At 46.3% G+C, this 13,004-nt stretch overlaps 1 protein-coding gene across 4 annotated transcripts in view; it reads right to left on the reverse strand.

The window, feature by feature from the left end:
- YEATS2 (YEATS domain containing 2) overlaps positions 1 to 13,004 on the reverse strand; it is a 1,971,885-nt gene that overhangs the window by 1,639,475 nt on the left and 319,406 nt on the right. For all 4 annotated transcript variants that reach the window (XM_069617830.1, XM_069617832.1, XM_069617831.1 and 1 more), the window contains one exon: positions 5,131 to 5,373. In XM_069617830.1, coding sequence (XP_069473931.1) covers positions 5,131 to 5,373 — 243 coding nt within the window. The remainder of the gene's footprint in view (positions 1 to 5,130; positions 5,374 to 13,004) is intronic.

The raw sequence follows: 13,004 nt of genomic DNA on the forward strand, positions 1-13,004 counted from the left end.
TTCTGCTTATAGACCCACTTCCAATGGGTGCTCACACACACAACAAGATACTTAAAACCATTGGATCGGCCACAATTTCCATACTAAGGTGAGCCAAGTGATTACCCACCGCCTCAAGTATCACGTAGTTTTTGTATTTTGTGCAATTAGTCATCATTGCAGCGAAGAGTCTGAAACTATTCATCAAACCGAGAAATGGTTCCAAGTTCCTGATCAGGTTGTGTAAATACAATAAAACATCATCCACATACAGCGAGATACAGGGCACCCTACCTCCCACCAGTAGACCAACTGCTTCATGTCTTTTACATATCACGCTCACCAAGGGTTCAATTACCAACACGAAAATCATTGGATACAGCAGGCAACCCTGACACATTCCACTGCAAATCCTCCAAGTAGAGGAGACAACCTTGTTAACACACACCTTGGAGGTAGAACCCTCATCTCGGAGGCATACCCCAATTATAAGTCTTGTGCCCAATCTGACGTTCTCCAATACCATCAAGTGAACATTCCAATCTTCTGCATCAAACGCCTTATATGAATCAAGGATAACCACCGTTACATCCTCTTTGGCGTCCCTGTACTTATCCAAGATCAGAGAAAGTCTCCTCAAATGATGTACCATACCCCTACCTGCGATAAATCCTGTCTGGTCCAGATGAACAATATCCTGTTACCCATTGCAAATACCTAGCCAGTATCAGGCTCAGAATTTTATCATCCACTTTGATCGACAGTGGTTTATATGAACCACACTTGCTGTGGTATATGCCCACTTTGGAAGGACAACCACCAAAGCTTTCAGCATAGAGCCGGCGAGTCTGCCCAGGGCCATCGCATCTGCACAGACATCCAACAAATTAGGAGCAAGTAGTTCCTTGTAGGACCTGTACCATTCTACTGTCAAACCATCTATTCCAGGAGTCTGACCCATGCCAAGGCTTCCAATCGCTCATTTGAAGTCATGGAATACAATCGGGGCACCAAGGGTCTCACCTTGTTCATCAGACAATCTGCCCAAACTACCCTTCCTCCAACCATGCAGCTGCCTAGAGACCGTCAAACAAATCCTGTGGAGAATGCAGCTCCCACAGAAATTCAGAAACACACTGCAGTTACATCGGGATCCCTCACCGTCTTACCTTCTGCATCCTCTACAACCTCACACGAAAGCTTACCGCCCTCCCTTTTCACTTGCCAGACAGGTAGTCTACCTGCTTTGTCCCCGTCGGCATGCTGCTGTGCTATAGACCCAAAAAGTGTCGATTGAGGACAGCTCATAACACGCCTCTTCTAGGTCTTTTCTGGTGTCAACATTAGACATCCAAATATCTTCACCCTTACCCTACCTTCATTCTAGCCCCACCATGTAATTCTCAAGATGAAGCACTGTGCTTAACAGAGGCCTCCAAACCCCAACCCTAGCAGAGATGCAAGTTCCTCTGATGCAAAATCCTGCAACCCAGTTTAAACTACCTTAATTTCAGAAATTGCAATGATTTGTTGCATGATCACCAATCAGGGTTGCAATCCGTCAGAGGAACATAGTCAGCCCCTGTTTTAATGAGACATTTCTTCAGTCTATAAAGTTGGGCTATCCGGTCATCCTTCTTCCGCTGGACATGTCGGCTGCCTTTGAGAATAGTGCCCTTTGGTGGATTTCCTGCTTCTTCCATGATAGGGGGAATCAGGTCGGATCCAGTCCTTTTCTATCTGAACCTACAATCTACACTGTTCTATCCCACAATGCTCCATCCCCTCCACCTGGCTCTTTTACACGTATCATCACTGACTGACTTTATTGCCCCTGCACCATCAAAACCCATGCCGACAACACGCAGATTGCCTTCTGGCTTCAGGGCGATTTCATCACAGATTCCAGCTCTAGATTGTCATGCCTCTGCTTCATCCAGGTCTACATATTTGCCAACAACTAATGCCTCAGTCACCAAAATGGCCACTACTTACTTGGGTTTCACCAACTTCCAAACCAAACTCCTACAGCTACAAGCTTAATGGGCTATCTTAGCAGCTCCACCAGTTCAGGATCAAGCTAAGAAATCTCACTTAATACATGTTCTCAAAGCCTCCCTTTTCTCAATCTACTCCACAAAGTGGACGTGACAAGGGCTTTGGTTCATTCTAGTCTAGACTACAGCAACAGCTTACATCATCTTGGCTTTCCAAAACGTATCACCAACCAAGTCATCCAAAACAAAGCTGCTAGGCTTATCTTGGAACTTAGACCAACAGACCACATTAAATTGGCCTTGAACGCTTTGTGTTGCATACCCGTTGATGCTCGGATCGCTTTGCTTCATCCACAGGGTTTACTGAGGTACTGGCCCTTCATACCCCCAAAACAAAAGTGACCAAGTATTGCCCTTACAGGCTCTTAAGATCAGCCTTTTTGTCTTTCCATTTCGAAGAATTGTCGACATCGCTCAGTGTGGAAGCAAATCACCTGCGCTTCAGAAAAGACTCCGGATCCACATCTTTAAAAAGGTAATTGATCCAAAGGTCTCTGCTTTGGCCTCACCGCCGGCTTCTTGGCTCTCACTCTATGCTATGTGGCATTACTTCATTTTTTTCACTAGCTTGCAATTATCCATGTTGTGGATTTTATACAGTCCAGGCCTTGTATCTGCCCTTATGGTCCCCTCTATTTCCTGCCCGCACACTTCCCACCTCTCTCCTCCCTTCATGCTTGCATTTATTTGATTTGAATGTTCTAATGCCCTTAAGAACAGCTTTCTTCCTCCCTTATTGAGGCACTATGAAGTGAATTGTATTCACAGCTGGTACCTTACAAATCATAAATAAATAAATGTAGCTGCACAATAATGTGCTGGCACTTGAATGCCACCATCAGCTGCAGCACTGCTTGCACTCCACCACCTGTCAGACATACTAAAGAATGTGAGGAAGATGTACAAACCGTTAATTCTGTGGCTATCAGCTAATGCTTCAGGCATCGTTTATACACTTTCTCTAAATGAACTCTGCATCAGGACTGTAAACATTTAGAAAAAAGGTTCCACAGTAGAAGAGACCAAGGCAACAACCAGTACAATCATCCCTTTCAAGGCTGCATACATAAATAAACAAAATAAGGCCTTCTCAGTATGAACAGTTGCAGCTTATATCTTTTTCTAAATGAAAACATAGGATCCACTGTTGCTTACAATCAATGAAATATATGTAGGAGTCTTTAGAATGGTTCTGAAAAGCACAAGACTAAAATGCCTTACTGATAGATAGTTGAAGGTCCTGTGTTACTTGCAAACATATTTCATTTTAATCTCCTTTAAGCCACACCAACCATGGCTTACTCCTGCCCTTTTCTCTTTGCGTATGACTAACGCGAGATGAATGCTGTTGGAAAAAAAAACGTGCTCCCCCACTGACCTCGTATCTCTCTCTACTACCTATTCTACTTACAACTCCTCTCTAGTGCACATCAAATAAACAATATTTCTCTGCTCTCATTCTTTCATACTCACCCCATCTTAGTTGTCTCTTTCAACTTCCATCCTTTCCACCCCTTCCCCTGATCCATCTATAACCTCTTCCCTTACACTGATTGACTTGGCTAAATATTTTACTAACAAGGTCACTCTGTTGTGTTCATCACTCTCTCCTACTGGGTCATCCTCTCTGACATCCTTTATCCACCCTTTGCGACCAACACATCTCCTTCTACCTCAGTAGAGCTCACCCTACTGCCTCCTTCCTCAACCCCATCCTTCTCCCCTCATCACTAAGATCCATCCCCCTTTCTACCTTTTCTGACTTGCATCATTAATTAGTCTCTTTCTTCTGCTGTATTACCCTCAGATTTAAAGAGTTCTATCATTTTGCCTCCAATGAAAAAAAATCACTGTTGACCCTTCTTTACCCTCTAATTTCAGCCCTCTCTCGCGTCTGACATTTTTATTGAAGATTCCAAGATGCATAGTCTATTCTCAAGTCGCATCCTATCTAGACCATAATTTACTTCTTCTGCAATCCCAATCTCGTTTTCGCCAATTCCATTCCACAGAAAGTGCCCTACTTTAGTGTATCAAATTCTATTGTTTCTGCCCTCCACTCTAGGCTTTTGATACAGCTGATCACGCTACTCTCCACTTTGCATTCTCGCTCTGTTTTTCTGGTGCTGTTCTTCATTGGTTCAAATCTTACCAGTCTGATCGATCTTTTTCTGTCTCCTGGGATGGTAAAAACTACCCTACTTTCCCGCTGTTGCACGGTCACCCCCCCACCCCCCAAGGTTCAGACATGTGCCCCCTTCTTATTAGTCTTTACACCTTGCCCCCCTTTCTTCTATCGTCTCTTCCTTTAGACTCTTCCCATTTCTATGCTGTTGACTACCAGTTCTCAGTTACCTTCTCTTCCTTTTTCTGATTTGCTCCATGCTAGTATTTCTGCCTGTCTTCTTTCAATCCAATTTCAAATGAACACATTTTTCTACATTTTAACCCCTCAAAAATTGAAATTGTTAATTCCTGCATTCACCATCCCTGTGCCCCTGTACCTCCACCTTCATTCTCTTCCCTCCCACTTCCCTTTCCTTCTCAGCGCCTGCTTGTAATCTGGGTGTCCTCTTTGATTCTTCTCTTTCCCTAAATATTTCCAACACCGCTTGCTCCGGTCACTCCACACTGTACAGCATCCGTATAGTTAGCCCTTTCTCCCTCTTCTCCTCTCTCGGCTATCCTTTGAGTTTTGTCTACGGTTTTGCACCATTTTCAAATATCTTCACAGTCTCTCTCCCCCCTACCTCTGCTCTTATTTCTCTTTCAGTCCCCAATCTTTCCCTTTGGTCTCAGTCCCAGTTTTTAATACCTGTCCCCAAGCCACCTCGTGCCCAATCTCGCTTTCATTAATTTTCTCAATTGCCACCAAAACACTGGAACTCTTTACCACTCCACCTCAAATCTGTAACCATTTACCCTCTTTTCCGTCTACACCTGAAAAATCATCTGCTTGCCAACTCGTCTTAGTTGGCTTCTTTTTGGTTATCATGATTATTTTTGTACTGATCCATTTATGAACGGCGGTTTGGTGAAAGCGCAGAACCAATTAATACAAAACATTATTTACCCTATTAATGCTGTACATTACCTGTCCACCAAGCCTGGCAGGTCTTTGTTCCACAGCATTTGAACTTCTCTCTCGCATCTCCACATTGCCACTGTCCTTGTTCAAGTAGAGCTCATTATGCTGGGATAACAAATCTGTTTCAGAGTAGTTGGCGGACAGGCTCTCAGATGGCTGGTTCACAGGGGAGGATGATCGCGATGGGGATTCCAGAAACTTCTTGATAGAAGGATGATTAAAAACCATTTGATCGCACGACCTTGGACCCTACAGAGAAAGTACAATATTGACTTACTAGAATTTTATAACCACAATGCTACTTTTATTCAATCACCTCTAAACTAATTCTTACCATCAAGTACTGAAAAACTGGCCATACAAAATGAACTGCTGAGAGGGCTTTGTTGTAATACTACGAACTTGTGTGTTTTAAAATGTTACGCGGAAACAGATTTTGCAGCTTCAGAGCGCTGTTTATAACAAGTGTTACTATCTTCAAACTAACAGTATCCAGCACACAGACCTCAGAGTGATGGGTGCAGGTACCCTGTTGCTATTGAACATGTCATATTCACAAGAGACATCATCCTGTGTGTGACAATTGACATTTTGGCACGAATATTATTGGTTTTCTGGATTTTTCTTGGCAATCTGTTCATATGAAAAGCAGCCACGTATTCCCAAACTATGTAGAAAACAAATACTTTTTAAACATCTTCTCCATCAGCACAGCATTTGAAAAACTCCAGGCCCCATTTCAGTCTACTGGACACAAGGGGAGGGTTGGGGGCAGCAGGAATGTGGGGAATATCCTCAAGCATCTGCACACCGCACAATCCAACTACATGTGCCCATCTGTACACGCCCCCACAACTACAATTACAATCATGTATGTCAGTTAGAACTAAATGACTGCTATTCAGCAACCTTCCTGTGGGGCTGGAAAGCTCTGCCAAAGTTGCCAGCCTACAATTACTGGCGTTTCCAGGTTGGACTGATGGAGTGTCTCTTAGAGGGGTGGTAAAGAGATTCCTTGGGCAGAAGGAGCTTCTTAATGAGTACAATCATAGAATGGAGCAAGCAGAATCATGATGTCAAGAATCCCAAATACCAACATTGTTTGTCACTATGGAGACGCTGATGGGACGAATACAGAGAAGAGACAATGCCATCAGTTTAACTTTTTGAGCAGTGTTGTTTATTTTAAGATGTTATTGACCATATGATGCAGATAAGAAACTGATATCTGTTACACCCTGCTACGTCAGTTGTGTTGCAAATGATGGATTAGCCCACATCTGAGACACTAGTTCTCCCAGTTACCCCTTGCTCCAGAATCATCTTTCCTGTACTTTCTTCTATTCCCCACTCTGTGCATTCATGTCAGTTACCTCTACTTTGCAGCTCCTATTCCTGCCCGCCTCTCTTCTCTATTTTCCTTCTCACCGTAATCCTCTCATATTGGCTCCAACGTCCCTGGTACAGGGCACTTCCATCTTCTGGTTGTTACTTCTGCAACCTTGCAGTAAATTGCCTTTTGGAGCCTCCTGGCGAAAAGCAGCCATCCTCTCCAGTCTGTAGCAACAGCAGAAATGTTCCCCCATTTGGGTTCCCCCCCCCCCCTCTGTTTGGACTTGTCGTCTGGTTGCCCCCAGTTCAATAGTTGTTGCACTTCAGTTGGCAAGACAATGACAGCAGACCTTAAAGAGGCAAATTACAGGAGGTTTACTGGAGGGTGTGGAAAGGATGGAGGTGGGGTGAGGGTTCATGAGGAAAATAACAAGTTACTTACCCGTGGTAATCTTCTTTCGACTGGATGTTTCTCCACGTATTCCTCATCTTTGTAAAACAATTTCAGCAGGGGCGCTGCACGTTGATGCCCGTTGACTCGATGTCCCTCGAGGGCCTTCGTCTCGGTGTCGACATCATCGATGGTATATAGCGCGCGCATCGACCGTTGACTTCAGTTCCGATTGTTGTGTGTATAGGTTAATCCTAGATCTACTCACCTTGAAAGAGCGGAAACTGCAATAACAAGGCAATTCGACTGCGAGGTAGGCTGGCAGGGGCGATGAGGAATACGTGGGAGAAACATCCAGTCGAAAGAGCGTTACCACGGGTAAGAAACTTGTTCAAATGGATTGTGTCCTCCCACGTAGTTCTTATCTTATGATATACTCCCAAAATAGTTCTTGTATTTCTAAAGGAGGGAGTCAGAATTGTCCAATCTTTAATGATAATTTAGGAGTTCCTTATTGGTCTGTGCATAGAGACTGAAACACTGCCTTCCCCAAAACACCTTCGCAGCCTCAGGAAGAGTCCCGACTATAATGCTTGGTGAACGTGTGGTCTGGGGACATTGTTGCCGCCACACAAATATAATAGGGACTCCCCCTGTAAGGCAGAGGAAGTAGCCATGCCCCTGGTCGTATGTGCTCCGAGACTCTCGGGGGGTTCTTTTCCAGCTAATCTGTAACATTCAGAGATTTCTAGGATGATCCACCTAGATAAGGTTTGATTTGAAACCGCCATACCCTACTTATGGCCTGTGTAACCAACAAACATTTTCTTGTCTTAATTTAGACACCTGGAAATGTAGAAGCTACGTGCACGTTTAGGGTGAAGCCTGGGTAGCCTCTCTTCCTTTTCAGGATGAGGTGGAGGATAAAAATAAGGTAGAATTATTTTTTTAATGACACTCAGACACAATTTTTGGAAGAAAGGTAGGTTTAACCTTAAGGACCCAGTCTATCCTTAAAAAAGACTGAAAAGAGGCTTGCAGGACAAGGCTTGAAGATCACTCACCCTATGGGATGATGAAAGAGCCACTACAAGGATGATCTTTTGGCACTTCAAGATGGCCGCCGTGGTGAGCACACCGTGAGGAGGTGAGCTTTGTTCCCACAGGTGATTAAAAGTGCCCCAACACTGATGAACACCCATTTCCGGGCATTTTAAGGCAAACGAAGGCCTGCCTACCAAGCCTACCCTGAAAACCCTACATAAAAAAGGCGTCCAGACCATCACTGCATCATCACTGGGCTCAGTGCAGGAAAGGACTGAGGCCTGCACTGCGCTAGAGAATCACAACAAGGTAGCGAGGTGAAGCCATATACCCAGAGAAATAACGAGCGACTCGGAGGGCGGGTCGCAAGCCAGCCACACAATTCACACCCAGGCATTGCTGTGGTCTTGGCTTCCTCGACGCAAGGTGACCAGGACCAGCATCGGCTGCGTCCCTCATTTATACCAGGGGTCCTGCGAGGAGCATAAACCCACCATCTGGAGGCAGCGAGCAACGCAGGGGCAAGGGAGGACAGGGCCAGAGGCCGAGCACAGAGAGCAACCTCATCAGGAATATCAGCGTTAAGGCACCCGCCCCCTCCATCCCCCCTGTCAACACAGCAAAGTCCCAACAGGAAGCTCCTTGACCATCAGTCAGCCTGAGTGCACAGAGCGGGGACAAGACAGAGGAAAGCGGAGCGGGGAAGGAGGAGCCCAGCCATTAACACCTCATCTCCCTGGGCAGCAAAAGCAAGCAACTTCACCCGAGCCCCCTGGATTGAAGCAAGGGGCTTCCTTTCAAGACAGAAGGGCCCCCAACAAAGTAACCCCCCCCAGAAAAAAAAGAAGTAGGCCTGCCATAACAACTCAGGGAAGGGCCAGTCCCCCAAGGCCAGGACTGGCACCTACCTGTTGAGATCACCAGGCCACCCCGGGAGGGGGACCAAACACCAAAGCACAAACAGGCATCTGACCCCTCCCAAGGAACAGACCGGCAAGAAAAAGAAAGGATACCTATCCGGAGGGGGCCTATTACAAAAAGTAGGTCAGGAGAGCAGCCCATGGGGCCCACACCAGGATCTGGGCTTCAGTGGACATAGACACCACCACGAGGGAGCAGGGAAGGCAGCGCAGGAGGGGAGACGTGCTTTGGGGGACAGCGAAGTGGGAAAACCAAACACCCCCTCACTTTGCAGGAGCAAGTGAGGAAGGGAGCCCCCTACCCTCCAACCGGCAGAAGCGAAGAAAGAGTCCGCAAGACCATCTAAGGTCCACTTGCAGGCACCACAATGTCAAAAAACAGGAGGGAAAGACCATGGCCAGACCTCTGTGAAGGGGGGGGGGGGGGGAGGAAAAGACCAAAGAGGGACCAATCCAGAAGTTGTGGAGAAAGGAAGGGGGAGCCCACTCCGACACAGAGCATGAGTGGGAACAGGGAAGACTAGGCCCCCATACAGTACCAGCCCTCGGAAGGCCTAGTGGATCAAACCGTCACCCAAAAGGTCCTCGAGCGATGCCTCCAGACTTTCAGTGAAAAAAATGGCCTCGACCATACAAACCCAAATAGACAAGATTAGGGAAGATCTTTCGGGGTCAATAAGGGAAGTGAAAGGGGAACTACTTACGCTAGAAGCAAGAGTGGACACGAACGAGCGAGAGCCACAGGAAATGGCCGATGACATGCACAAAATGGAGGACTTGATGGAGCATCTGGCTAGGGCCACCCACAACCTGGAAATCCAGAAGGAGGACCTAGAGAATAGGTCGAGGAGAGTGAATATTAGGGTCAAGTCACTTCCAGAAGCAGAGGGAGACGCAGAGCTACCCCAAACGATCAAGCAGATATTCGCAGACCTGGTAACCTCGCCAGACGCCACCGAGATTCGGGTGGACAGAGTGAGACTGAAAAGAAACGAACCAGGGGCTAGTCCATGAGATGTTCTGGTAGCCATGCACGATTATGCTCAGAAAAAAAACTTTCTTGCGGCAGCTAGTCAAGAGAAAGATCTAGGGTGGGGTAAGGGGAGAGGGTGGAGGGTGAAGAAGGAGGGGAAAGCCCTAGTCCAAACCAGAACAAACGCTCCAACACATGACACTGGTGACATACGTACCTCCAATAGATGGCTAGACAGAATACACTAAATGTGCTATTGCTGATTATTAAGGGCCTTAACGCCCCAATAAAAAGAAAGAAAATGGAGCATTTCCTGAATAGAGAAAACCCGGATGTGGTCACCCTTCAGGAGGCACACATACACAACAGGGACAAACACAAGCTGAGAATTCATGGATTCAGAAAAGTGCAGCAATCCAACAATGCAGCCAAGAAAGGGGGAGTCCTAATAGCACTAAAGCCTGCCCTGGACCTCACACTGATAGACCATACCAGGGACAACAAGGGGAGATTTCTAGCATTGATCCTCCAGGGACGAGGGGAGGTCTTCTCACTGGCCACCCTCTACGTTCCAAATGCAGGTCAGGACCAGTTCATACAATCCACACTACAGAAACTGGAGGGATTTGCAAAAGGGAGGATAATCCTCACAGGCTACTTCAACCTAGCATGCGACCCAGACAGGAATAGGAGCACAAGAATCTCGTACTCCCACAATAAGCCCTCGAAGGAGCTTAAAGGAAAAATCAAGCGCCTGGCGCTTGTGGACGTCTGGAGAGAAAAGGGGTGACGCAAGGGGTTACACATTCCACGTCCATGTATAGAAAACTGCTTTGAGAATAGACTACATGTGGGTGTCACACTCCTTAGTGGGACAGATTGCAGACAGAGCCAGGGGCAATAACATTGTCATATCACGCTCCCATTATGTTAAAGATCAGAAGGAGGTTGGGGCCCCCCCAGGGCTTTGGAGGTGGAAATTCCCCACATATATCTTTAGGGATGAGAAGCTGAGAGAGGAATTAGGGGAGGAAGTATAGGATTTCTTCCAAAATAACAAGAGTCCAGAAGTAAACCCCCACATGGTGTGGGGCACGTTCAAATCTACAGTTGGAGGGAAAATAATAGCGATCAAGGCCAGGAGGGATAGGGAGCACAGACTCATAGAAGAGGATTTAGAATCCAAACTGAAAACAGTAATGCTTAAGGTGGCTTCAGGGACAAGTGGCAAAATCAGAAGTCAGTATACAGCGATTAGGGGCCAACTAGAGACCCTGCAGGCCAGACAAGCGGAACGCTCATTAGCCTGTCTCAGACAAAAGGTATTACGTCAAAGTGAACAAAGCCAACAGGCTAATGGCAAGAATGTTGAGAAAGGAAGAAAGGGAAATGTCTATCCTAAAATTAAAGAAGGCAGGGGTTGGGGGGAGAGAATGCTCCGATACACCGGAAACTGCGAGGGAATTCACAACGTTCTACTCCGCCCTATATAAGTCAGATGACCCTCAATCTAGGGCCCAATTAGACTACTTGGAGTGCTGCAATCTACCCAGATTAACACCCCAGGAAAGGGTGGATCTGGAGAAGCCCATCACATTCAAAGAGGTAAAGAAAGCAATATCAGTCCCAACCATTAAGGCCCCAGGCTCCGACAGCTTCACAACTGACTTCTACAGGACTCTCAAGGACCAGCTTGCCCCTCGCTTAACTGCCCTTTTTAACCACTTCGGGGACGGGGAGGGGATATCTCCCACTATGGATGAGGCGCAAGTTGTCCTCCTACCCAAGCCAGGGAAGGACGCCACCTTATGCAGTTCTTACAGTCCAATAGCTCTAATCCATACTGACGGGAAAATCTATACCAAGATTTTAGCAAACAGACTGGAGCACCTTTTAACGCATCTGGTGGACTCCGACCAGTCAGGTTTTATTAAAAGCAAGTAGACACGACAACATCCGTATATCACCCACCTGATTGAAAAATCCAGCAAAGCCCACACTCCCGCTCTGCTAGTCGCTCTGGACGCAGAGAAAGCGGTTGATAAATTAATCTGGGCCCACAAAAAGCCAAGAATATCAGGGCAAATTATGAGGCTGCCAAGGAATAAGGGAGGAATGGGGGGACCAGACCTCAAGGCATATTACTATGTGGCACAGATGAAAGTAATCAGGGATTGGTTTAGGGACAATAGAGGGAAAATAGAGGGAAGAAAATGGAGAGATCTGGACAGAGCAGTGATAGGGGATCATCTGGCAAATGTCCTTTGGCTACCAAGAGAAGACAGGCCCTCCAACATGTATAGTAGCGGAATAGAGACCCTAGTGGCTAATACATGGGATACAGTGGTTAAGATATCCAATCTGATTACCTTCCCCTCGCACCTCACCCTCATCTTCTGGAACCCACAATTCACGCCGGGCCTCGCTTGGGGGCGGTGGGGTGCCACAAAACTCAGGATATGTTCGAGGGAGCGAAGATAAAATCCTTCTCCCACTGCAAAAGAGACTTTGGGGTGGGGGATGGGGAAAGCTATCAATATGTCCAGCTAAGACACTGGCCCTTAAACCCCAAAGTTAGGGACGCAATGTACAGGGAGTTAATCCCCTTCGAGGAATAGATTACTAGTAATACAGGAGACAGCCACTTGGTGGGGGCGCTATATGGGGTAATCAACGATGTTTCTATTCATAATTTGTCTTACAACGTTGTGTTTGACCAACATGCCAATAAAAATGTAAATGGAAAAAAAGGATGGTCTTTAAAGTTAACAATCCTAAAGGGCAGCCGTGAATAGGTTCGAATGGAGTACAGATTAGGAATTTCAGAACTAGGTTGAGATCCCAAACTGGGACTTGAAAAGGGACCAGGAGGAAAAACATTTGTCAATCCTTCCAAACATTGTATAACCATACCTCTTCAGAGGAGCACTTAAAAATAGATAGCACTGCCAGATACTCGTAAATTGTTCTAACCTGGAGCCTCAGATTAGCCAGGTGTAACAAGAATGAGAAAACCATGGGTGTGCTCCATGTAAAAGGGTCCACATTCTTATCCCTGCACCAGTGCTTGTTCCAATGGCAGTGATATAAGGATTTAAGTAAAAAAAAACAACCTCCTCCTCCTCATCATCATCAGGACTTCAGGAATGACAGTGACTCACTGGAAGAAAAGAGTACAAAAGTGGGAAATTCCAGTCCACCACGGACAAGTCTCTGAGAG

This window comes from Ambystoma mexicanum, chromosome 10 (genome assembly GCF_040938575.1).
Source record: "Ambystoma mexicanum isolate Mex_15411 chromosome 10, UKY_AmexF1_1, whole genome shotgun sequence".
Lineage (NCBI taxonomy): Eukaryota > Metazoa > Chordata > Amphibia > Caudata > Ambystomatidae > Ambystoma > Ambystoma mexicanum.